Here is a 24,359-nt window from a genome sequence, read left to right as displayed (position 1 = left end):
GGAGTTTTCTGAAATAAAATTTTTTCATTTCAACAATAAAATTGTTTCTTACAAAAGAACAACATACACTGGAAAAATTGATTATAGAGGAATGTCTAAAAAACAATAAAATACTGTAAAAAAAGGATTTGTCTCCGGTTAAAAAACATTTACTAAAATGAAAAAAGTACCTACTACAAGAGAGAACCAAACACTGCCAGCTCTCCCTTTCCACCCTAACTCCAACATCATTTATTGCTATTCTCTTCACACAAATAATTATCAAAGAGAACCAACTGGAACTCAAAGAGAAACACTACTAAAATTATACATTTCCAATATTCATATGGGGAATTAAATTAATCTGAAAAGTTGCTATGACATTTGCTGTGGTGGCTGCTGCTGTTGGTGATGGTTCTGATGCATTCGCCTGCCCCAAAACGCCTCTAAATCGAACGGACGAAAGTCCTACACATCACCCCAATTAACCTCCATAAAACCACCTGGAAACCTAACCTACCTTCAACTGATGATTCTCAAGCTCTTGATAATACACCACATTATTGGACCCTCGGTCCAGTTCAACTTTTGACCAAGAATCATAAATATATCTTATTAACTCGTCATGCTGTGTGTGCGGTGGCACATTGTTATGAGCCACAGATTGCTGCCTGCTTTCATATGATCGAGAATCATGGGATCTACTGAAAGTCATGGGTCTATGTGCCACAGTAAAACATTGTTCTCTGTAACGTTTTACCTATGATCGTGCTGGCGCAAGTCGTGCATGTGAGGCCTATTGTCATGCTGTCTCCCCTCATAGGAGGACTGTCTATGCTCTTGGTAGGACTGCCGGTGCTCCTGGTAGGAGTTCTGCCTGTTCTCATGGTAATTCATCCGGGATACGTTAGGCCTACGATTGCCGTTCATCGGCCCCATATTGCCCATTCGCGGACCGCTTCAATAACAAGTTTTTAGGGGGAAACGTTTATGGCTTTGTATTATGTTGGAGCGGGGTTTTAGGGAGAGGGGTGGGGCTTACCTCATGGTGTTAATCCACAGCCACAGCGTATTGACTCGGCAACGAAATTAACGTGGCTTTTTAAAGAAACTTAAGGGGAATTTAGCTTATTTTTAATAAATAAATAATAGGAGAAAAGTAAATAAGCTTCTCACGGAGGAGGTACGCAAACGCGTGACGTCAAACACATAGACAGTGACAGTCTTACAAACGATAAGAAGAATGACAGAATACACTTGACGTCACTCAGAATACTTTCGTATTAATTGCATAATCTATAAAAATATTAAATTTTGATTATTCTTTTCTTCACTTATTCAATGAAGTTCTCACAAATCTAAAAGCAGAACGCAACTGAAAAAGAAAAAATTCAAGAAAGATCTCTTATCAAATCAATTCTCACGTGGCACCATCTATCAGCCGCTCCCTAACATAACCTAAAAACAAAAACGTGCTTTTGACAACTTCCCCATAAAAATGTAAACAAAAATCAATCCCAAGTTAACTCGTTTAATTATCAAAATGGTCCGAAAACAGAACAATCAACTACCGGAGAACCTGCCTCAGCTGCAAAATCTCATAAAACGCGACCCGGTCTCGTACAATGAGGAATTTTTGCAACAATACCAGCACTTTCAAAATACCATCGAAGTATTCCAGTTGGCCCCCGATCAGCCCAACAAGACCCTGGATGAATTAGTGATGTTCATGGCTCAAGTGGCGCAGTGTTACCCTAAAGAGCTCGAAAAATTTCCTCAGCAATTGATCGATTTAATGCAGCACCACAATACTGTGCTTGACAACTCAATTCGCATGAATTTGTGTAAAGCCTTGATTTTGTTAAGAAATAAGAATCTTTTAGCCCCTACTGATTTACTAGAACTGTTTTTTCATTTGCTGAAATGTCAGGATAAAGCTTTGAGGCAGTTTTTGGAAACCCACATTATAACAGACATTAAAAATTTAAATACCAAGCAAAAAAATGCAAAGCTAAACACTACTTTGCAGAACTTTATGTTCACAATGCTTAAAGACACTAATGCCAGGGCTGCAAAAATGTCACTAGATATTATGATTGAGTTATATAAAAAAAATGTGTGGAATGATTCTAAAACTGTTAATGTTATTGCCACTGGATGCTTTTCTAAGGTTACAAAGGTATGTGCTTCACTCTACTTGAACAAATAAATCATGTGCTAAATCCTATGTATTTATAGGTTATGGTGGCTTCCTTGAAATTTTTCCTTGGCAAAGATCCAGAGGAAAAGGACTCAGATAATTCTGACTCTGAGGAGGAGGTCGACCCCAAGGAAGTGATAATGGCAAACAAGGTAAACAAAAAGACTCGAAAAAGAGCTAAGGAACTGAGCAAGGTCAAGAAATTAGCAGCCAAGGCCTACAAGAAAAAAAGCCAGGCTGCCACTTTCAATTTCAGCGCCATACATCTGCTGCATGATCCTCAAGGTAAGCTCAAAACCCATCAAAAAAACTTCAGTTGTTAACAAAACATTATCCCTTTAGGAATGGCTGAAAAGCTCTTCAAACAAATTGAGTCTAGCAATCAAAGATTTGAAGTCAAACTCATGACTTTGGATGTAATTTCACGCCTTATAGGTCTGCACAATCTCTTCCTTTTCAACTTTTACTCATACATTCAGCGCTTCATGCAACCTCATCAAAGAGAAGTGACACGTATTCTGCAATTTGCCGCGCAAGCTAGTCATGAACTTGTTCCCCCTGATGTGATTGAACCACTACTTAAAACTTTGGCAAACAATTTCATTACTGAACGTAATTCTTCAGATGTAATGGCCATAGGACTAAATGCAGTCAGAGAGATTTGCACTAGATGCCCTTTGAGTTTAAATGAAGATCTCCTAAGGGATTTAGTGCAATACAAGTCTTATAGGGATAGGTCAGTAATGATGGCAGCAAAAAGTTTAATTCAGCTCTTCAGGAGGTTGCGGCCAGAATTGCTACATAAAAGAGACAGGGGTCGCCCAACTGAAGCCTCAGATGAAATTGAGCAATTGCATTATGGTAAAGTTGAGGCTAAGGATTACGTCCCTGGAGCCGAGGTACTTGTTACTAAAGAAAAAGGAGTAAAAGATTTGGAGATTAACAGTGAGAGTGAATCGGATGATGAGGAATGGATTGATATTGATCATTCAGATAAGGAGACGCCCAGCAATGAAGAAGACGAAGAAGGCAAAAAAGAGAAAAAGTCTAAGCAGGAAATTCTGAAGGAGAAAAAAACTCTAGCTCATAAAGCAACATTAGAGAGAATACTTACTGACGAGGATTTTAAAAGGATCGATATGGCCAACGTTCGGAAACAGTTGCAGAGCACCAATAAGAGCCAGAAGCGCAAGCTGGATGATTCAGAAACACTCAAAAACAAAGAGGACTTGGTCAAATTGGGCGATATAGAGAACATCTATAAGAAGAGGAAACATGACAAGCAGACGAGGATAGAGAGCGTAAAGGCAGGCCAGGAGGGAAGGGAGAAATTTGGGTACAAAGACGGCAGACTCAATATTCATTGTTCAAAGACCAACAGGGAAAAAAGGAAAAAGAAAAATTATCAGATGATCAAGCACAAAGTACAGGGGAAGGTGAAGAGAAGCTTTAAGGACAAACAAATTGCCCTTAGGAATCATCTGATTAAGTTGAAGAAGATGAAATGATTTTATTTTTTATTTATTAGGATTTTTGAAATAAAGTAAATATATGTTTAATTAAATTTTTTATTTTATTATAAAAATTTAATTGGAGATTATGAGCAAATCCCTCTACCATCCAATGTTGCTAATGTATAGATCAAAACATAGCAGTTATAAGTTCAAAAAATTGAGAGAAATATATGTGTCACTTTCTATTAAGTGGCAAATAAGAGAGATGACACGTTATTCAATGGGTGTTTGATGTTTCAACAATCTCACATATACATACATATTAGTATATCAACCAACTGGCAAAAAGATTCAAATGGCGGCATGTTTACTGTTTTGATTAAATTTTCAACAATTTCCACAGTTTTAACCCACATTTTCTTGCGTTTTACATATTTCCACAATGAGCATTAAAGAATCTGATGTCGACACCCTATCGGCCGCCCTAAAATGCACTAAAGTTTCCCCGAGTGGAGTCTCGTTCGCCGGCAAATCCCTCAAATTAAACTCGGAATCTGACGGTAAGTGACTTTGAATTATTCCGCAAGTCAGCAATGCCGAAGCTCCTCATCAATCCCTAGCTAAACCAGTAATTGAGCAAATTAACCAATGCTCCTTTTTGGAATACCTAAACCTAGAAGGGAACACTTTGGGAGTGGACGCTGCCAAGTCTATTGCAGAGTCCCTGGAAAAGCGTCCAGAGTTTAAGCGGGCCCTATGGAAAGACATGTTCACTGGTCGAATGAAAACTGAAATTCCCAAAGCCTTGGAATTCCTGGGGGCAGGACTGGTGAAGGCCCGGGCACGTTTGACTGAGCTTGACTTGAGTGACAATGCTTTCGGTCCTATTGGCGTGGAAGGCTTGGCGGCCTTGTTAAGAAGCCCCACTTGCTTTGCTTTAGAAGAATTGAGACTTAACAATAATGGTTTGGGGATTACAGGAGGAAAACTGCTTGCTGGTGCCCTTACTGAATGCTATGAGCAAAGCAAGAAAGAGGGTAAGCCCTTGGCTTTAAGGGTGTTTATTGCTGGAAGGAATAGGTTAGAGAATGAAGGGGCTATAGCCTTAGCCAAAGTTTTCAAGGTAGGTTTTCATGGTGGTAATTAAAAGAAGATTTAAAAGGGTTTTTAGAGGATTAAGACCTTAGAGGAGGTAGCAATGCCTCAAAATGGTATTTATCACATTGGAATCACTGCTTTGTCCGAGGCCTTTGCCCAAAACAAGAGTCTGAAGATTTTAAATTTAAATGACAACACTTTTGGGGAAAAGGGAGCTGAAGCGATTGCAAAGGCATTAGTCACTTTACAAGATTTAAAAGAAATAAATTTTGGAGATTGCCTGCTGAAAACTAAGGGGGCTTTATTGATTGCTAAAGGTATCATTATTATTCTTCCAATTTTTTGCTATAGTTAACCTTACATCTGGTTTTAGGGCTAAAGGATGGGCATAAAAACCTTGAGGAACTAATTCTGGAGTCAAATGAAATAAAAAAAGAAGGGGGTGTGGCTTTGGCTGCTGCCATGATAAATAAAGAGAGGCTTAAGAGCCTCATGTTGGATGCTAATCAGTTTGGAGATAAAGGTGTTGAGGATATCCGAGAAAAGCTTAAGGAAATTGGAAAATTGACTGCATTGGGGTCTTTAGAGGACAATGAATCTGAAGGGGAGTCTGAAGAGGAGAGTCAGGGTTGTGAAACTCAATCTGAGGGTGATGAAGAAGAGGATTCTGAGGGTCATGTAGAAATTGAGGAAATTGTTGATGATGCTGAGGAGAATTTGAGTGATAAAGTCACAGTGCAAGAATTCCTCTCAGAATCTACTGCTCAGAATCTATTGCTTCTGGGAGAGAACAGAGAACAGCTACTCCTCGAAGAGGCAAGGACAAATAGAAAAATTGATGTGGCTAATTTCATCATAATCCTCATGAAAGTCTCCTCTTTAAGTGACAACCCCAAAGTTGGAGGTTTAGCATCGAAAATCACTGAAACTCTGTATAGGGAAATTTTCATGTGGGCCCAAAAAAACGATTCCATATCAATTGTCAATAACTGCCTTTTGGTCCACTTGGGCTTAATTAAAGTATATTCAAATACTTTCAGTTTTCAACTAATTATTCAGTTGACATTCATTTTTAGAGTGAAGACCGTAAATTTAAACCTGATTGGAACCTCACTGGGTGCCTCAATTCCTTAAAAAATGTCTCAACAATGAATTTTGTGCCTGAGAGCAGTAGAGATGCTCTGAAAGTTTTTATGGAGCGGCAAGTATTTTGATTTAAATATAATAATACAGGGTGAATTTTTTAAAGTGCTACAACGCAATTGTTGGTGGGTTGATAAATTTACGTTATTCAAATTTAGATAGAGAAACGACGTAGGTGAAGCAGGCGCACTTTCGCACCTGCAGAAAGTGTTTTTACAGCTCGTATGTCCAAAAATGGGTAAGCTTTTTTATCCATTTATTCCATATGTTGACTTTGATTTATTTTTTGCATAATTTCTTTCAATTACTCAATTGTGTCCCCCTTAGTTGAAAATATGTGTGTTGAATTTTATCAACCCGCAATAAACCGGTTTGGAGTAATCGCATTATAACTCTTTAAAAAACTCGCCTTGTATAATGGTTAGGTTCATAATTAAAATGCCTTTTACTTCCCCCGTTATATTTTAGGGAAATTAGCAGGGACGGGGACAATTTGCCTTTGAAGAAAGAGATTCTGGCTGGTTTAAAATAGTTGTATTTTTTAAAATATAATGTTAATACATAAAAATTAGTTTGATTGAAACAAATCAGCCCTAATTAACTTGTTACGTATTTGCATAGTATCACAAAATACGTTTTTTGATAAAGCACATGATTTTTTCAGTGTCTGATAACCCCTATGGTTTCTTGATATATTGGTGGACCAAAAATAGTCTTCTAGATAAAGAGCATCCTATGACGTCATCTTATTTTTTATAGTTTGTTGTCTATTAGTGACGGATGAGAGACAGAACATAACCTAAATTTCTACCAAAACAATTTTCAGTTATTTTATCAGCATAATTGATCAATATAAATGAAATTTTGACCAGTAAAAGTAATGTTTCTTAGTAATAATGCTAGAAAATTTAGTCTCCCTAGTGAATTCCGTCAAATCTACTCTCCACTACCTTTTATACGGAAGTTACAGAGCGGGACAGTTTCTTGTTAATTGTGGGAACCTCTTCATCCAAGGGTCGTGCGAGGGAGCCACGACCCTCCACACACTCTTCTTAACCCTCTATGATTCCGCATCTATATTTCTTCAAGACAATTGGCAGTTTATGCAGCAATCTATTCATTTTATCGTTTCTACTTTAGACACCACTTTCAATAGCCTCATTTCAATAATCGGCAATATTGCAACATTTTTGCAAGCCTCCTTAAAACTGTTTTTACTTATTTGCAATGATCTAATTGCTGCCCTATCCTTTATTGCAAATTCAATATATGGGATAATTTTTGTAATGAGGAAAGTGGTTATATTATTCGGTTCTGCAGTTTGGTTCCTCATCACTTTCATACCAGTGACAATCTACCATTCCTGCATTTTTTTTTCAACCCTAGTGACACAGTTTTATCAAGAGATACCTCAGATCTTCTTAATGGGACGTAAAGGCATAACGACCTTTATTAATAAAATCATTGACTTTGTCTGGGATATCCCAATTAAGTCCCTTGCAGGACTGACAATAGCCACCATCTTAATATACATTTTTAGCCAGTATCCTGTTGCAATTACCTCATACTGCAGGGAGAAGCTACAGCTAATTGGAAGTCTTTGTTGGAGGAAAAAGCCTCAAGTAAAAGACCAGACAGCAGATGAATCACCAGAAACTGATAAAGACTGTGTAATTTGTCAGGAAAGGGTGAAGTGTATTTTGTTATTGCCGTGCAAACATGTCTGTCTCTGTGAGGAGTGTTCAGAAGAGATGAGAGACTATAAGGATGAGTGCCCAATATGTCGAAGTTACATTATGGATGCCATGAAGATTTATTTGTGATTTATCTTCATTAAGAATGATTTGCTTAAATAAAACTAATTTTTTGGTATTAACATTTCATATATAAAAGCAAACCCCTTATGTCCCCAACATTTCAATCATTTTTATGCAGTATGTTTTATAACTACTTTCTACAGTCCTCAAGAAAACGTCTCTAAACTTTTCCATTATTGACATTTTAATGATTTGTTCGTAATTTATAAATACTTTGAAGCGGAGCAATGTCACACATGTATCAAATGACGCTAATTTTAAAATTTTTCAAGAACTGATTGTTTCACAGATTTAAAAAATTTTTGGAAAACAAATATTTCCGATGCAATAGTTTCAACTCTGAGGTTGTCAATTTAAAATCCTCACTTAGTCACAACCACGAAAACCTCAGTTAAGTGTTATCCCCTTCATTCACCTATTTCTCTAAGCAATAATCACCCTTAAAGCCAGTTTCCTTGCTCTGCTTGTAGTACTGAGTACCCCCCCATATTATTTTCAAGCTCTTATTAAGCTCAACTCTTCTAGAGTATAGCAAATAGGACCGAAAGTTTTATCTTTCAAGCTCGAGAAATAATTAAAAATTGTTTTGGAAAAAAATTAGGTTATAATTTTTTTACCTGTCTTCAGTCATTGATTCGATAACAAATCAAACGTATCATGAAATTAGATAAATATGGTGACGTCATGAGATGCGCTTTTTCCTAGAAAACGAATATATTTCTATGAAATTCATAATCCTGTGAAAACAGCAAAACTTGGCAAACTAAGATCGACGAAATTTTAAAATTTACAAAAAGTTCAAAATTTTTCACGCATAAAATCGTCTTTCCCTTCTTATTGGTTTATTACAGAACCCAGAAAAAATTCTATGTAAACTCAAAAACGTCCTTCACCAAAGGAAACATCGTTACTTAAAATGAGTAGGTCCCAATACTTAAAACGATCATCATGCATAAAATAAATCAGCAGTTCTCAACGAAAACGAGCTTTCACGGTATTCACCTTTGCGTCGTCGCCGATTACTAACAACAGGTGTATAATACAAAGTGGTAACAAGGCTGATAAATGTGGTTCACGTTATCATGAAACGCGAGTAGTACCCGGGGGGTACCACGTTGGTTCTCAGTCAGTTTACATGGGTTTACGTGACGGTATACTTACATACACCAGACGGAATTTCAATTGGCGGTAAATGTGTGCAGTTCGGGGAATATGATCGAATCGGACTTTTGTTCTGGAAAAGTGCAAGGGCTCTGGCTTAAGCCTGAATCGTAATGAAGGAAATTTGGGATGGGAAGGAGCAGCTGCCTAGATTGAGCGACGGACAACCGGTGAGCTGTGAAATAAAAAAAAAAATTGAGTTCAAAAATCAATAATTAAATCAGAGTTATCATGCTAATATGTCCTGTATTTGAAACGTTACAAAATTCGTTTAATGGTAAAATCCAGTTAAATGTGAAATTTCACTTAAATTCAGGAATCTAGCACTTCCTGGCGATTATCGCTAATTGACTTTGCTAATTTGCATCGACTGCCGTTAGGTTGTATGCCCACTATCACCACCAAAACCTTAAACCAACCCGTATCCTTGACTTCCAATTTGTGCGTAATATAGCGTAAAGTTTGTCAGAAAACAATCTCACGGCAACGCTTTAATGCCTTATACTGGCTGCTACGACCTTGCTTCATTTTAATATCATTCCAATGCAAAGCTTAACTGTATAGGGAAAACTGTTAATCACATTATTCATAGTACAACGTAACTGGCGATTAATAAACAATAAACGGAGTGACTCACAAAGGGCTCAATTATACCGCGAAAGCGTCATAAACAGTACTACTGACGATATCTAGGGAATAGATTAGATAGCCAACTAGGAAATTTCTGCCGAACATCATCACTTCGTCCTATATCATAACCAGGTGCTAATTTCTAGCTTTCTGTATGGTGAAAGTGTTCAGTTTGCTGGTAAGACCCCCAATAAAAGTTTCATCAAGTTCTCCTCAATAGGGCTTAAAAGTAAAAGTTTTCTGAGCCTGTATTAAAAGTTTCTTATATAACACAATTCGCACTTAAGGTCATCAGGTGGCAGCAATAAATCGTGCAATTATTGGCCATTAACAGGCCCACCAAGAAGAACGTTTCGGCATTAAGAAATATCAATACGTGATTAGGTTAATGTTCTATGTGCTTATTCGACTTCTTAGGGATTAAGGATCTATTCGATTCATTCAGAAGTAAAACAATAAATTAACGTATCGCTTTTAAAGTCAGCGTAATGTTTATTAATAGATTTTTTTCGGATGAAAGTTGCAGTAATTTCTATTATTTAATTTCCGAGTGCAGATTAGATATCAGGACAATAAATTTGTTGGTTTTTGATGATAAATATTTGCTAGTTCAGTAGACGAATGTGCTTAGTTGAAGTAAAATATGTTACATGGGTTCAAAAAAACGAAAATTAGAGGTAAGTCGCCTTGGTGGCCATGACACCCCAAGGATTTTTTAATTATTTAATTGGTGGTTTTCCCATGACGTATGGGAAACGTCTGGTTAATTGTGCATACTATGATAGACCGATAGATGGCCTATTTACGTAATAATAGCGAAATTTGGACTATTCTAATTGTTTTCAAAAAATAGCTATGTAAAAACTCTCTTGTTGATATCACTTTGCGCGGCCCTTAGGATCGGTTGATCGGCCCACTGTGAATATATGCGATTTTCTACGCTTTAAAATGAATATCTCACCGAAATTTAACATTCCCGCTCACAACGGCAATAATCTATCGTTAAATTATTATTTTCTTAGTCGATATGGCTCAAAAACTATGAAACAAACGTAGTGCGTTGAAATTAAAGCTGAAAATTGCTATAATTGAAAATTTGATTAAAACCTCAGAGAATGGACAAGAGAAATCAAACTGAAATTAATTAGAAAAAAAAAGTTCTTGAACGAAGCTTTCCGGGCGGCCATGCCGACCAAACTCCCTGTCGCTCGGCGTCCGTGTAATAAACAACCGTGCTTCATCCAGGAAACTCATCGAAATTACCTTGGGCTCACCTCTAAATCTCTTACGCTCGTTTTACCTCACATTTTCGCTGGAAAAACCCAAAATATCGCAAAAATTCGGTCAAGAACATGAGTACGCAGACAACGTTGCGGAGCTTCGAACTCCCGCAATGGCGCGGCCTGAAAAGGGCACTCGCTGATTGGCCCGAGGCCGGAGGGCGCAACGTCAGAGCGTTCGCGAAGTATTTTGTCTTCGTATGCCCATCTCTCTCCAGCTTTACCTTCGCGGTGTACATGCGAAACAAGGCAAGATTGATAATTAATAATGAAGTGACGTATGAAACAATTGGAATTCGTGATGTATTTTGTTTATTGTTGTTTATTTTTATGGCAACAGGGTCTCCTGGGTGGTATCAAAGGAACCCAAATATTATGGTTCTGGCAATATCAATAGCCGTTACGATTGATTTAAATTTCAATTATTTATAATAAACTTCCGGTTGGCACTTGCTTTAATCGACTGTTGCTGAGAATTGAAGTGGGGGGAACGTCTTCAATTACGACAACAAAAAGACGAGGAAAAGTTGCGACACTGCCAATTTTCTGCATAAGATCGCTGCATGCGCCAGCAAAGGGAAATTATTATAATTAACGCAATTGTTTACGTAATTTCGTCCACCTATGGTGAAGGAAAGTTGCAAGGATTTTCCCACAATACATTAAGCTATAATTACTTCCTATCTGCATTGTTCCCAACACATATCCACACATTATGCCTGTTTTTACTAGTGTTAATTTGTTATACTGCAGGTCCAGGGTACTAGCCAAGGGGCAAGGTTCAGGGTTGAAGAATAACTGGGTAATTATTCATAACGTGGCCTGAATTCGCTTATGCGAAAGGCCATCAAGCAGCTTTTTTTGATTAACTGACATCATCAGATTGTTTCCAAGAACAATTCCTCGTCATCATGTAATAAATCCCTGATCAATGACTATTATCATGAGGATCTTCATGACCTTGACTGTTAAGACTAAAGATGTATATAAAAATAGTTGTTTTGCCTTTTACTAGCAACTTCAATTATTACACTGTGTAAATTGGGATTTTTTACATTCAACCTGTGTCTTGCTCATGGGAAATCATGCAGTTTCAAGGCTGATGATCAAGATATAATATCATCAAACACCAGTTAGTGTGGTATGCAGTTTTTTTCACTTTCACTAGTGTGAAATTCTCCATTAAAAGTGGATCTCATTCCCATCTAAAGCTGTTTAACTTTGCTCTTGAGCTCAAGATAATTAAGTCACATTCAATAATTATTGTACTAACATAACTGCTTCCTGACTAAAAAGGAAAACCTTACTAAGTGTGCATTAATATGGCTTTGTATGGTCATATTAAAGCACTATTTCCATTAATAATTAAAATACTAATGCATCCCCGGATTGATAAACTGATAAGTATTACTCTTCAGTACGTTAATTTATCAAGAATGTGATTTTTCTGCGCAGGTCGCCAAGAAATGGAACATCACAGACACTCTGCCCAAACGAAAGGGACTGTCCCACTCACCATCTTTGCGCGCCATAAGGAACTACATCGATCTCCCCATTGATCGAAATAGTGGAATTGAGAATCCCGGATATGACAACGACTACAAGTATGAGTACTACATGCATCCCGATTTCAGGTTGGTGCTGTTTTTCTCTGACTAAATTGTTGTTGTATTAGAAAAGGGCATAACAAGAACAGTAGGAGAAGATTCCCAATTTGGTTTCAACTTCCCTGCCTGGGAAAATTCCTCAATTGTTGGGAAAAATGAAAAAATCGCAACTTTCTCATGCGCAGAAGGGGTTATAGCCACTCTTAGGTGATCTGCACAGTTTGTTGCATCTCACACATTGGTGTCTACTCTACTTGAACTCAAAATTTTAAATATATACTATTATTCCTTAAGTGTCAGGAAATTTTGCCATTTTTGTAACTCAAATACTGTAAAACCATAATTTTTACACCTTACAAAGGATGATTTTTCTCCCTTAATCAGAGGTAAGTGATCCTGTGTAGTAAGTTGCGTCTGATGCACTATTGCCAGATCGAGTGAAACTCGCATTTTTCCTAGGTTGGTTCTGCGCAATTGGCTTTGTCTGACGCACTGTGTCCAAATCTACTCAAACTCAAAACTTCGAGTTTTTTTTCAGCAATTTTCCGACCGACTTCGACTCGAACTCGGCTGATTTCGAGTACCCAACGATCAGCACCAAATCGATCAACACTTCGCATTCCGGAGGGTCTGAAGACTATGCCGACAACGAAATGGGCTCTTCGGTCAAATTGGTCACCGAAAAAGTAGAGCGGGTAAGTGTGTATCGTACAGATTTAGTGATGGTGTTGACTCAAATGGCATCACCGTTTGCAACATGCTTGTTCAGTGGTTAATCAGCATTATTACAATGTTGAACTTGTGCTAATAAAAACACCGGTAGAAGGCGCATTAAGTTACAAATTGCCAAAGGCGTTACCTATTACACATTTGCATCAATATTTACCACTGAAGCTTATCAGCAATTAATTGCGTCGAGAAGATGTAGATGATGGTAATTGTGTGAGAGAAATGGCGCTGAGTTATACTGAGTTAAAGGTGCTAGTTTTGGTTCAAGTATGTGTGTTTTATTAACCTTAAAAACAGCGTGTGTGGCCAAGTAGAACCCCTGTTCGCCTATTATTTTGGACCGTAATTCGGCTTGGTTATGGATATTTTAACGGAGCTTCGACTGTATAATTGATAGCGCTACGGTATATTTCGACATCTGGTTGCATTTCGTTACAAAAACAATGAATTAGTACAACGCAATTAGACCTTCCAAAACTCACGGAGGTGAGCGGCAAATTACACCTCCAAACGCCTTCAAAAGCTATTCCATATATCATACAACCACTCGCAGTCTGATTAGGTATGGAGATCGTGATGAAACCCTTAAAATACCTCAGTCGTTTCCTTTTCCCCTTTTAAAGTCACCATCTAACGGAAGTTGAAAAATTGGAATTCACCTCGACAAACCGACAATATAACGCATCTGCCCATTTTTTACAGTCTACTGCCCACGTGCCTGCGGTGGAATCAATTCGATAATTAAGTTTGAAGCAGTCGAAATTGAGCCTCCGTACGCGCCACACTTTAAGCCCTATTTGAGTATCATGTGATAGGATGAAAAACGGAATATTCGATTATTCGCAGCAACGTTTCGCCTATATTCAGTACCGTCCTCAGGCATATTTGAAGCGCTGCCAGACCTTGGATTCGTGGTCTTACGTGCTCAAGAGTTATTTGCGCAGAAGATTACAGTATGGATTAGAAGCGAGATATGGGAGAGTGAGTGGCTTTATTGTTAAAATATTTTCGATGAGATTAAATCTAATTTCATCGGGTTTGATAAGATTTACAGTGCGGGTTTTAATCAAGATAAATTTATCAGGAAATTTTTGCTCGTAATTATCAATATGAATGATTCCTTCCGAGCAAGAGCAATCAAAGGAGAAAAGTCATAATTGCATCCGTGCGAAAACTCCCCCTGATGATGTCACAATTTTCCTAAACGCGAGATCAATCTGTCGATTAGAGCTATAAACCTCAAAAAAAATCGAAATTTTCTTGAAAACTATCGAGGGAGGGGGGGGGGGGGGGGGATCTAAAATCGGTAAAGATCAACTAAAACTGAAAAGTTATGTAAATCAGAGCTTTGCCCTTCGCCAGTCTGAACTGCCTGTAACTGCTCTGAATGTAAATCAGAATTAAACCTGAAAAAAACTGCGAATCTATCTTAAACTCACCTCTAAACTTAAAACGAACTCGCTCACAACTTTAGCAGAACCTTTCCCTTGGCAGAAACCTAAATTTCTTTGAAAATTTTAGAAGAGTCTCACACTGACTCGAGAGTAGCGAAACTTTGAGTTGGGATAATGGCGACGACTGGAAAATCTGCACTCTGATTGGTCCGAAAGAAGTTACGTTAAAGCGTTTGCTGATACTATTTTGTTTTTGAAGTTTTCACTGCGACGCTAGCCGATTTGGGCCGAGGAGAATCGAAGGGGCAGAAATAGGATTTTTTTGGGATTCTTTGAAATCTAGTGGTGGCGATGACTGCAAAATCTGCATTTTGATTGGTCGGAAAGGCGATAATCGTTAGAATTTGTTTTGATTAATAGGGATTTGTATGTACAATTGTAAGCCATTATCTCAGTTGAGAAATACAGCTTTTATTATGTAGAAAGTACATAAATCTACGCAGTGAGTGTTTATTATACATAATTGCGCTATTAATAATCGCTCTAATTTGCCTTGATGACTAAATATAGCCCAATTAAATCAGTAACTACACCAGGCAACCACCCACGCTGACCATTAATCACTACAACCGATTAGGACTAATTTTCTCCATTTTTTAGTCTTGCAAAACCTGGTGCGCCCACCTCTCCACCGCAATATGCACCATCTCCATTGCAGCCGGCTTGGGTACCCTCTACAGGCTTCCACAATCGACCCTGATCAAGGGAGGATTTCCATTCTTGGTGGCCTACGCCATTGTTTCTGTGATCTTCGGTCTTCCCCTGCTCTTTTTGGAGTTGGGGATCGGACAGTTGGCCCAGGAGGGGTTCATCAAGAGCTGGAGGGCCGTGCCATTTTTTAAAGGTTAAAATTTAAATCTGCTTATATCGTAATATAAACCGCAATAATTGATATTAATGCAGGCGTAGGCTATGTAAAGCTTCTGGCGGGGTGTCTACTGAGCCTCTACTACTCCCTCTATATGGGGTTGGCTCTGATGTACATGATCTGGGTGGTAAAGGAGCCATTTCCCTTCTCCGACTGTGCAAATGGGGTGATAATGACTAAGGTGGGAAAATTCGGGAATTCGGCTTCGGTGTCTTCATGAGGTTTTTGTCACAGGTGGGATACACTGCAAACGCGAAGAATGGCCAGCAATGCGTAGCAGACACATTTCTTAAATCCCCATTCGAAGACCCTTATTATTTTGGCATTTACACTGCGCTGTTGCTCTTCATCTGGATCGTCGTTATAATTCTGTAAGTTTTGAAATATCAACGCATTAAACATCAAAAATTGAGAAATTCGTTGCCAGATCAATAAGAAGGACTAAAAGCTACATAAGGTCGCTGCTAATATTGTTCTTCCCCACTATGGCCTGCTACATTGCTTTGACTACGAAGTCTGTTCTATTGGAGGCTGAATTAGGGGTTTTATACAAGTTTTTTGAGGAGGCTGACTGGAGTTTACTGGGAAATGCTGAGGTAAATAGTCTTTAACCTCTAATTAAATATCTCATTCATTCTCATAATAACGCAGGTATGGTACTATGCCACAATCCAAGTGTTTTTTTCCACCAACGTGGGTTTTGGCTCATTCATCACCAACGCAGGAATTATGTACAACAAAGTCAACCCTCTATGGTAAAGCTCTAAACTTTCCAAAAGTTCAATATCAAACTTGAAACTTTTAGGACTGCATTGGGCTATATAGTAACGAATCTGATCTTCGGAACTGGCTCCGTGCTCATCTCTCACCTCCTCACCGCTAACGCCTCCAACCTCACTCACATTGCTTCGTCGCACTTTATCTCCGAAGTGCGCCTTTTCACCATGATCTACGACTCAGCAGTTAACCATGGCAATGACAATTTTCGCTATTGGACAATTGCCGCCTATCTCTTCTTCGTTTTCGCAGGGTTTTTAAGCATGGTGTGTATTTGCGTAAAGAAAATAATTATTGAAATAGAAAGGATTTTGGTTTGCAGGCGACCCTAACTTACACCATGCTCAAAGCGATTTACGGACATGATGGGATCCGGTTTAAATGGTGGCAAACCAGCATTATTTTTAGTTTCAGTGGTTTCGTGCTTAGCTGCGCTTTATTGCTGAAGCCAAATTTTTTATTAGTCCGCCTGCTTGATGAGTATGTGGTTGGGAATTTGATTTTCATATGTGTTATCTTAGAGGTTTTAGCCTTTATCTGTTTCTATGGTACGTTATAACCAGACAATCTATGTCTTTACTAAGAGAAGGCGTTTTTGAATTAAAGGCACCTCAAGAATCCAGTCGGATTTCGAATTCATGCTGGGCCACATCCTCAGTAAAATCTGGCTCTTTATGTGGTGGATAATTCCACTGGTTCTGACCGGAATCCTCTTGTGGGGACTGGCTGTTATTTACCTGGAAGAAATGTTTTCGAGCGACCCTGTGTGGTTGTACGGAATAGGCTGGGCTGTAGTCCTCACTACCTTCTTACTTATCATCGCAATGGGCCTCGTGGTACTCAGGAAGCAGGATGGATATACCGTATGCGATGTAAGCATATGGTAACCATTAAAATTCAAGCAATTTTTCACTTTTCATTCCATTTCTATCCATATAGAAACTCAAAGCTTCTTTAGAGCCCTCTCAGGAATGGGGCCCCAAGGACCCGATGCTGCGCTACAATTGGGTGCAATGGAACACCAAATCGCAATCTGGGGAGCGGGATTTTACCCTCAAAAGGAGGGGTACCAAGGAGTACACCAAAACGATCAGAAAGAGAGCCAAGAAGGAGGCTCTTTCCATGGGAGTAGAAGGTGCTTATACCAAAAGCGAAGGCATCACTGTAACCATAAACAACAATGTTGATATGTTGAATGGTAACTCCAGACCCAGTTCAAAAAAGTACAACTCAAAATATTATGTAAGCAGCAGCGGAATCAGTCAGATTACCAGTGGTGAAGGTAATAATTTGCTTAGGTGCTAAAATTATTATTGCTGTTATTAATTAATATAGATCCCCAAACGGATGCCGCAGACACGAAGCACCATCACCATCACTTGAAACACCATCATCACCATAGAAATAGTTTTCCAGTGAATACTGAACAGCCCCAAGATAACGAGGTAATAAGACACAGCGTTCCGGTGACAACAAATATTAAAATTGTAGATGATGCGAATTCGGAGGGATATGGGACCTTTAGAAATAAAGGGCCGTACATTATCGATGGGGATATAGGGCATGTGTGCCATAGGCGGTATGGGAGCAATGAACACGAGGCGATTACTCAGCTTTAGGGGTTATAGATTAACAGTTTTCTTCTCATTCCATAAAGTGCAATAAAAAAAAAAATCAACGACTGAAAGTGCCAAATTTTATATTTGTTTAGGGGCCTTTGATTTGAATACTCGACTGCCTTCGAGAATATATTAAGTCAGACTTTTGTAGATACGTGTTGTAAATAGCTGTTTAGTATATAATTTTGGAAACGAAGATTTGATTGAACGCATGAGCTTTAAGTGAAATATAGTTTTTATTAATTAAAAAGTGTATTTTATTAAACAAAAATATCACATTTTGCCTTAAATATCATGTTGGTCTTAAACCTAGGCTTCAATACTATGGCAACTGCTCCACGCTTTGGCGTTAACCTGCTTCAAAATTGTCTTCAATGATTGTCCAGGCCCACACTCATAGGTAGCAGGGAAATCCTCATCCTGCCCTCTTTCATACACCACATGCAGCAACTGTTCCCATTTAACTGGCTTGACAATCTATAAATTTCACTATATATTGTTATTTAATTATAAACAAATGTTTAATTATTTTTTTAATCCCTTAACATCAGTACCTGCTTTGGCAGCTGTCTCACTATGTGCTCAACGTCCCTATACTTTTTTCCATCAATATTTGAATACACACTGACCACAGGCTCATTCACCTGAATCTTGCTTAAAGCCTTCTTAAAGGGGTTCATTGCAGAGACCATTAAACTTGAATGAAAAGCTCCACTCACCAACACTCTTTTAACTTTCTTTATGTTAAATTCCTTATAGTTTTTCTCCAAATAATCAAGAGCCTAAAATGCACAACAGATAAGTGATGGTTTTGAGTGTGTCCTTAGGACTTACTGACTCACTTCCTGCTACAACCTTGCAGTGGGGATAAAGGTAATTGCTGATTAAACACTCAGGAATGGGGTCCCCTTTGTCAACTGCCCACTCTTTGGCCTGTTTACAGGCATAGTTTAATTTGCTGTCAGGCCCATAGAACACTGTAAGCATGCCTCCCTTGTAGGTGTCACTTGCCATTTGCATAGCCTCAGCCCGAATTTGGATCAGTTTTAGGGCTATTAGAAGAAACTTTCAACCACATTGGATAAAATTAAAGTACTGGAAAGGGTTACCTTCCTGAAAACCTAAAGCACCAGCAAATACTAGGGCAGTAATTTCTCCTAAGCTAAAACCTGCAGTGCCTACACAGTTATTGATGGCATTAGGTCTTTCCTCTTTTAACCTCTCAATTGCTGCTAAAGAAGCAACCATAATGGCTGGCTGAGAATGTCTTTAATACAATTATTTAATCAAATAAACTGTGATTTAGACCTTTTATTAACACTCACCTGGTTTCATCTAATTTCTGCTTTGGGCCTTCTAAACACACCTTCAGTAAATCATACTGCAACACGTAATTTGCTAACTCAAATAAATCTTTCACCATGGGGAATTTGAGCAAGTCTTTGCACATTCCAACATATTGACTTCCTTGCCCAGGGAAAAGAATAATTGTGCTGTCTTTAGGATTCTTTTTGCCAGTGAAATATTCTCCTTGTTTCCGAGTCCTAGTGCCTTGTGGATATGGCATTGTAGCCCAAGTTTGTTCCTTATTTCGGGGCTTAGCCTCATCGAACGAAGCTGAATCGTTAAGCAGTCTTTTCAAGGGAGATTCTGTGTCTTTTCTGGAGTCATCGTTGATATTGTAACAGATACAAGTGAGGAAGGGACTGTGTCTCTTTAAGAGTTGAGGCTTTGATAGTACTTTTGAGAGGAGGTCGGTTTTTAGTAAAGTGGTTACAAGAGGCGACATGTTCTTTGGGTACAAGGAATTTTAATTTTTATATAAATAAGGCTTTGGTGGTTTTTAATGTAACTTGAATGTTACTGTAGAGGAGCGTTAAAAAAATGAGGTTAAGTCAGGAGCAACGTGATCTGTTAATTCTCTGTGATGATCTAAACGGTTCTAACAGATCCACTTCAAGTGTCACTTGTTGTCAAAATTGACGGTTGCAACAAACAAAAATAAATAGCCAGTTTGTTGCTTTAAAAATGCTTTAATTACTGCAAATATCCCTTTAAATCATCGTTTTAAGTTCATTAAAGTCTTAATAATGTCTGTGACGACCAGTCAAGAGAGCGTGCAGAACGCTGTACAGGTAAACGTATACTTTTCCTCCGTTTAAAGCCAAAATTAGTCCACTCCCTTTTCAACATTCCATGCATTCACAACATTAGTCATCTTTAAAGTCCAAATGGAGCCCCTTTCAATACGTGCCGATTAGTTCAATTAACAGGAAGTGTCTTTAATTCAATTACGTCAATAACCAACAGTTCCCTATAAAGCTTCCTAATGGTACTTAAAGTCAACAATAAAGAAGTCTTATTTTACAAATTTACACTGGTAAAACTAGTCAAGAGGGTTAATTATTTTTTAGGAATTCGATGGTTCCAGTAATATGTGCTTAGAGCTTGCTCTTGAAGGTGAGAGGCTGTGCAAGGCAGGCGATTGTCGAGCTGGAGTGGCCTTTTTTCAAGCTGCAATTCAGGCAGGAACTGATGACTTGCGTACCTTAAGTGCCATATACAGCCAGTTAGGGAATGCATATTTCTATTTGGGAGACTACAATAAAGCAATGCAATATCATAAGCATGACTTGACTTTGGCTAGGTAGATAGAATTTTATTTTAAAAGGAGGGAGTTGTTATGGGTTGTTATTTAGGACTATGGGGGATAAATTGGGGGAGGCCAAGTCTTCAGGAAACTTGGGGAACACACTGAAAGTAATGGGAAAATTTGATGAAGCAGTTGTGTGCTGCAAAAGGCATTTAGAGTTAGCTCGGGAACTTGATGATAAATTGAGTGAAGGTTTGTGGTTTTAATGTTAGCTTGAAGTTATTCATAAATAAAAATGTGATTTAGGGAGGGCGCTGTATAATTTGGGAAATGTGCACCATGCCAAAGGCAAGCATATTGGCCGAGTAGGCCAGAAAGATCTAGGAGAAATCTCTGAGGAGATGAAAGAGTGCCTTCAAGAAGCTGTTTCTTATTATGAGTAAGTGTAATGTTTTGTGTCAAAGTGTGTCAGTAACTGGGCTATAAAATGTGGTTTTGCCATGCAAAGGAGGTTGTTTTGGCAAAAAATCCCCAGTCACTTTTCAGAGGAGGTGCAAGACTGTTTTCGCAGTGCTATAGGTTGTTATGAGTAAGTTGAATTATAGTGGTCGGCCTCAAGCATGACTTCCAAGCACTTTTGATTATTTCACTCACACAAACTCCATTATTCAATTTAGATCCCTGCAATGTAGTTTTTATGGTATCTAAAAGTCGTATTTATATTTTGAATGGTGTAAAAAATTTGTATATATTTTTAAAAAGCACTTATTCAACGTTATTGAGTTTCTGTGTTCTGTGCAGAGACAACCTGGCCCTGATGCGCGAGCTAGGCGACGTGGCCGCTCAAGGCCGCGCTTGCGGCAATTTAGGCAACACTTACTACTTGTTGGGCGATTTCGGGCAAGCGATTCACTATCACGAAGAAAGACTATCAATCGCACGTCAATTTGGTGACAAAGCAGCTGAAAGGCGTGCACATAGCAACTTGGGCAACTCACACATTTTCATTGGACAGTTCGAAGAAGCGGCCCATCACTATAAGTGAGTTTCACTATCTTTCTTTTTTTTTTCTAAACCCTCATTTGCTTTCAGGCGCACCCTGGCTCTGGCTCAGGAACTAACCGACCAAGCGATAGAGGCGCAGGCCTGTTATAGCCTGGGAAACACCTACACCTTGTTGCGAGACTATGAAACGGCCATTGAGTACCACTTGAGGCATTTGTTGATTGCGCAGAATCTAAGTGATCGAGTGGGGGAAGGGCGGGCCTGTTGGTCCTTGGGTAATGCGCACGCGTCGCTAGGTCACCATGATCAAGCTCTCAATTTCGCCAAGAAGCATTTAGGAATCAGTAAAGAGGTATGCAATAGGGGTAATATTGCCATATTGTTTATTAGTGCAAATAGATCGGAGACCCTTTGGGCGAAGCCACTGCCAAAATGAATATCGCCGACTTGAAAAAGGTACTGAATTTGCCCGAGAGCCCCGAAGCGACAGACGAAGTCTCACCGCTGATGAAAACTCCAGGGAGACCTGAGCGAGATAATTATTTGCACAGGGTGAGACGCGAAAGCATGGAACAGCTTAGTCTTATTAAGGTAGTTGCTTTTGTGGTAGTTTTCTCTGCCTTTCTGTCGCCATATTAGACTGCTTTAGGCGTAATAGCTGAGTTATTTCATGTCTAGATGACACCCGATGGGAAAACTGCAGGGGCAAGCATGCCCGGTAACCCTACGGGCAAAAATGAGGACGAAGACTCGTTCTTCGATTTGCTGTCCCGCTTCCAGTCTAAGCGAATGGACGACCAGCGATGTTCCTTGAACGTAAAAGGTAGTGAACATTGTAGCTATGCAAAACAGTACTGTCAACATCACATGAGCATTTTTAATGTTTATATAGGTGAGAACAAGGAGAACAAGAACGTGGTGAATCTTCCGAAAAACGATGAACCCGAAGATCTTTTCGATCTAATCACGGGCATGCAGAGCAAGCGGATGGACGAGCAGAGGGTGGAACTGCCTAGTTTACCAGGCGAGTTGTTATAATTTCCTTTTCCATAATTGATAATGATGAATCCATTCAGGGTTACAAACGTCTTCACGGCAGCGCTTGGCCGATTCCAGCATACCAGACGATCATTTCCTGGATCAGTTGGTGCGGTGTCAGAATTCGCGCCTGGATGACCAGAGATCGCCATTACCGCCCACGGCGGACGAATCGGAGAGCGTGTCCCTGGCTGTAGCCCCGGGAGTCCCGAGAGGAGCCACAGTTCCAGATGAAGACTTTTTTTCGTTGATCATGCGCTTCCAGTCGGGCCGCATGGACGACCAGAGAGCCGCTGTGCCCAGGAGCAACAATAGGTTAGTAGTTTGCTGGGTAATTCCCTTATATTCATCACTCACAAGTGAGAGTTACTCTATGATTGACTCTATGCACACAGTGCTCAAAAACCAAGTTTTTCGCTCTCAACAAACCTCCTTTAAAAACAATATTTTTGTTCCATGCAATTATCTCCCAATTTGGGAAAAACTGTGGCTATTTTTCTTTTTTTGGACAGGATGGCGAACGGTGCAGTACCACATCACCATCCCTCTACGAATGGCCTAAACAGCTCCAAAAAAGCATTAAAGAAGAAATAAAGCTGGTCCTTCACTCACGTTTAAACAAAAAAGCAACCATAGAGTTAATAGTACAAGAACTAACCTAAGATTGTTATTCACATATAGAGAAGTATTGAGTAGATTGCCCTCTGAATTGTTATAACATAAGTACTTATCTTCGAGAATCTCAGAAGTTCAGTGGTACTTAACTTTTAAGAGCTCTTGTCGAAGGGGGCATAATTGAGCAAATTTTTAACCTTATCATTTAGGTTTTAGTTGCATTTACCAGGTTTGTTCCGAGCGTGAAATGCACCCAAATAACTTAAAGTGCCAATTTCATTTTTTGAACATCCTCGTCATATAGTTTTTATTTTTTTTATACTATTTACTTAAATTTTTGTATAAAGCGCGTATATATTTTCAACATTCGAATAATATAACTCAATCGAAGATAATAAGATTCCCTCACATACAGGGTGTTCCTGATCGGTGCAAGTTTTCCAACGAACACCTGTATACCCACTCAAAGACGCTATTAATGTTTATTAAATGTCCAGCGCCTGACTAGGTCTTTTGACTAAATCGAGCAGCACAGCGCTGCCGAATTGTGATAAACCGTTTGCGCCAATTTTGTTCCTCCATTATTATGATGGAAATGTACCGTTGTTTACATCGCATTTTTTAGGCAGATTTATATGACAAACTGGACTGGAGGATTAAACGCGAATTTCCGGGCTTCTGTTATGACGAAATGTCCCGCCATGTAGATGTTTAACCAAACCAGCTGTTTGTCTCTAGTTATATATGAGGTGTCTATGAATTTTTTAGTTTCTATAGTCACCCTGTATACGAAAATGTAGGTGTCAAATTTTTGCGTTTTGAATCGAATAATGTCCAATAGATAATTCCCATATCAACCTAAATTATTCAAGAAAGTATATGGACAGAAAGTCTTAAAACAAGTTAAAAGTTTCAGCCCTGTAGATCAATACTCTTCACTGTACCAATGCTGTACTTAGATCAGCCCCAGATGATTATTTTTGTGAAAAGTTTACACGGTGTTCTCTAAACATACAGAGCAAATTTATGGAGATATTCCTTGTCGCCTTATATCCGTCCTAATTTCAAAAGGAAAATGGTATTTTCTCTAAACCCCCCAAAACACCCGGTATTTCGGAAATCTTCGTCCAAGGAAAATCCCCTTAAATTTGTGCCATATATTTAGAAAGCACCTTGTATATTATTTGTCTTTAAAAATATACAAATTATGTATAAGAAAAATAAACGTATTTTAATTCAATATTTTAACAGGCCTTTGAGAATCTCTTATTCTTCCTCAAACAAATGGAATT

General features: G+C 38.8%; 7 protein-coding genes across 14 annotated transcripts; 5 read left to right on the top strand and 2 right to left on the bottom strand.

The window, feature by feature from the left end:
- Positions 1–4: 4 nt before the first annotated feature.
- LOC136411600 (uncharacterized) lies at positions 5–1,182 on the bottom strand. Of its 2 annotated transcripts, none has more exons than XM_066394235.1 (4): positions 1,022–1,182; positions 740–937; positions 500–698; positions 5–447 (listed from the first exon to the last, which is right to left on the bottom strand). In XM_066394235.1, exons 1-4 carry the CDS (start codon positions 1,024–1,026, stop codon positions 355–357), a joined length of 495 nt encoding a protein of 164 aa, XP_066250332.1. In that variant the 5' UTR covers positions 1,027–1,182; the 3' UTR covers positions 5–354. The 2 variants fall into 2 exon arrangements, with proteins under 2 accessions (XP_066250332.1, XP_066250333.1); XM_066394236.1 differs by having other exon boundaries at positions 500–683.
- A 279-nt stretch (positions 1,183–1,461) lies between these two features.
- Positions 1,462–3,717, top strand: Mys45A (SDA1 domain containing protein Mys45A). Its single transcript, XM_066394159.1, has 3 exons — positions 1,462–2,158; positions 2,218–2,464; positions 2,522–3,717. Exons 1-3 carry the CDS (start codon positions 1,523–1,525, stop codon positions 3,685–3,687), a joined length of 2,049 nt encoding a protein of 682 aa, XP_066250256.1. The 5' UTR covers positions 1,462–1,522; the 3' UTR covers positions 3,688–3,717.
- A 256-nt stretch (positions 3,718–3,973) lies between these two features.
- Positions 3,974–6,409, top strand: RanGAP (Ran GTPase activating protein). Of its 3 annotated transcripts, XM_066394331.1 has the most exons (7): positions 3,975–4,193; positions 4,254–4,756; positions 4,805–5,048; positions 5,105–5,751; positions 5,808–5,936; positions 6,037–6,112; positions 6,343–6,409. In XM_066394331.1, exons 1-7 carry the CDS (start codon positions 4,076–4,078, stop codon positions 6,375–6,377), a joined length of 1,752 nt encoding a protein of 583 aa, XP_066250428.1. In that variant the 5' UTR covers positions 3,975–4,075; the 3' UTR covers positions 6,378–6,409. The 3 variants fall into 3 exon arrangements, with proteins under 3 accessions (XP_066250427.1, XP_066250428.1, XP_066250430.1); XM_066394330.1 differs by lacking the exon at positions 6,343–6,409 and having other exon boundaries at positions 3,974–4,193; positions 6,037–6,183; XM_066394333.1 differs by lacking the exon at positions 6,037–6,112 and having other exon boundaries at positions 3,976–4,193; positions 5,808–5,932; positions 6,343–6,406.
- Positions 6,410–6,661: 252 nt separating this feature from the next.
- LOC136411460 (uncharacterized) lies at positions 6,662–7,734 on the top strand. Its single transcript, XM_066394037.1, has one exon. It carries the CDS (start codon positions 6,771–6,773, stop codon positions 7,695–7,697), a length of 927 nt encoding a protein of 308 aa, XP_066250134.1. The 5' UTR covers positions 6,662–6,770; the 3' UTR covers positions 7,698–7,734.
- A 944-nt stretch (positions 7,735–8,678) lies between these two features.
- On the top strand, positions 8,679–18,066 carry blot (bloated tubules). 5 transcript variants are annotated; one of them, XM_066394697.1, is made up of 13 exons: positions 8,679–9,022; positions 12,218–12,396; positions 12,908–13,064; positions 15,153–15,396; positions 15,456–15,601; positions 15,655–15,791; positions 15,848–16,016; positions 16,072–16,175; positions 16,226–16,463; positions 16,520–16,745; positions 16,804–17,069; positions 17,137–17,479; positions 17,554–18,066. In XM_066394697.1, the coding sequence occupies exons 1-13, from the start codon at positions 8,966–8,968 to the stop codon at positions 17,814–17,816; spliced, it is 2,529 nt and encodes an 842-aa protein (XP_066250794.1). In that variant the 5' UTR covers positions 8,679–8,965; the 3' UTR covers positions 17,817–18,066. The 5 variants fall into 5 exon arrangements, with proteins under 5 accessions (XP_066250794.1, XP_066250792.1, XP_066250795.1 ...); XM_066394695.1 differs by having other exon boundaries at positions 8,682–9,022; positions 17,533–18,066; XM_066394698.1 differs by lacking the exon at positions 8,679–9,022 and adding an exon at positions 10,022–10,159 and having other exon boundaries at positions 17,533–18,066.
- LOC136411900 (probable malonyl-CoA-acyl carrier protein transacylase, mitochondrial) lies at positions 18,034–19,685 on the bottom strand. Its single transcript, XM_066394701.1, has 5 exons — positions 19,142–19,685; positions 18,926–19,083; positions 18,651–18,868; positions 18,371–18,598; positions 18,034–18,293 (listed from the first exon to the last, which is right to left on the bottom strand). The coding sequence occupies exons 1-5, from the start codon at positions 19,603–19,605 to the stop codon at positions 18,126–18,128; spliced, it is 1,236 nt and encodes a 411-aa protein (XP_066250798.1). The 5' UTR covers positions 19,606–19,685; the 3' UTR covers positions 18,034–18,125.
- Positions 19,686–19,792: 107 nt separating this feature from the next.
- Positions 19,793–24,307, top strand: pins (G-protein-signaling modulator pins). Its single transcript, XM_066393898.1, has 11 exons — positions 19,793–19,951; positions 20,231–20,463; positions 20,516–20,661; positions 20,716–20,848; positions 21,211–21,450; positions 21,502–21,766; positions 21,814–22,005; positions 22,093–22,237; positions 22,307–22,438; positions 22,491–22,767; positions 22,965–24,307. Exons 1-11 carry the CDS (start codon positions 19,907–19,909, stop codon positions 23,044–23,046), a joined length of 1,890 nt encoding a protein of 629 aa, XP_066249995.1. The 5' UTR covers positions 19,793–19,906; the 3' UTR covers positions 23,047–24,307.
- The last annotated feature ends 52 nt before the right edge of the window (positions 24,308–24,359 follow it).

The sequence above is a fragment of the Euwallacea similis genome, chromosome 10, assembly GCF_039881205.1.
Source record: "Euwallacea similis isolate ESF13 chromosome 10, ESF131.1, whole genome shotgun sequence".
Taxonomy (NCBI): Eukaryota; Metazoa; Arthropoda; class Insecta; order Coleoptera; family Curculionidae; genus Euwallacea; species Euwallacea similis.
The sequence above is the reverse complement of the archived record's forward strand: the minus strand, read 5'-3'. Positions and strand labels throughout refer to the sequence as shown.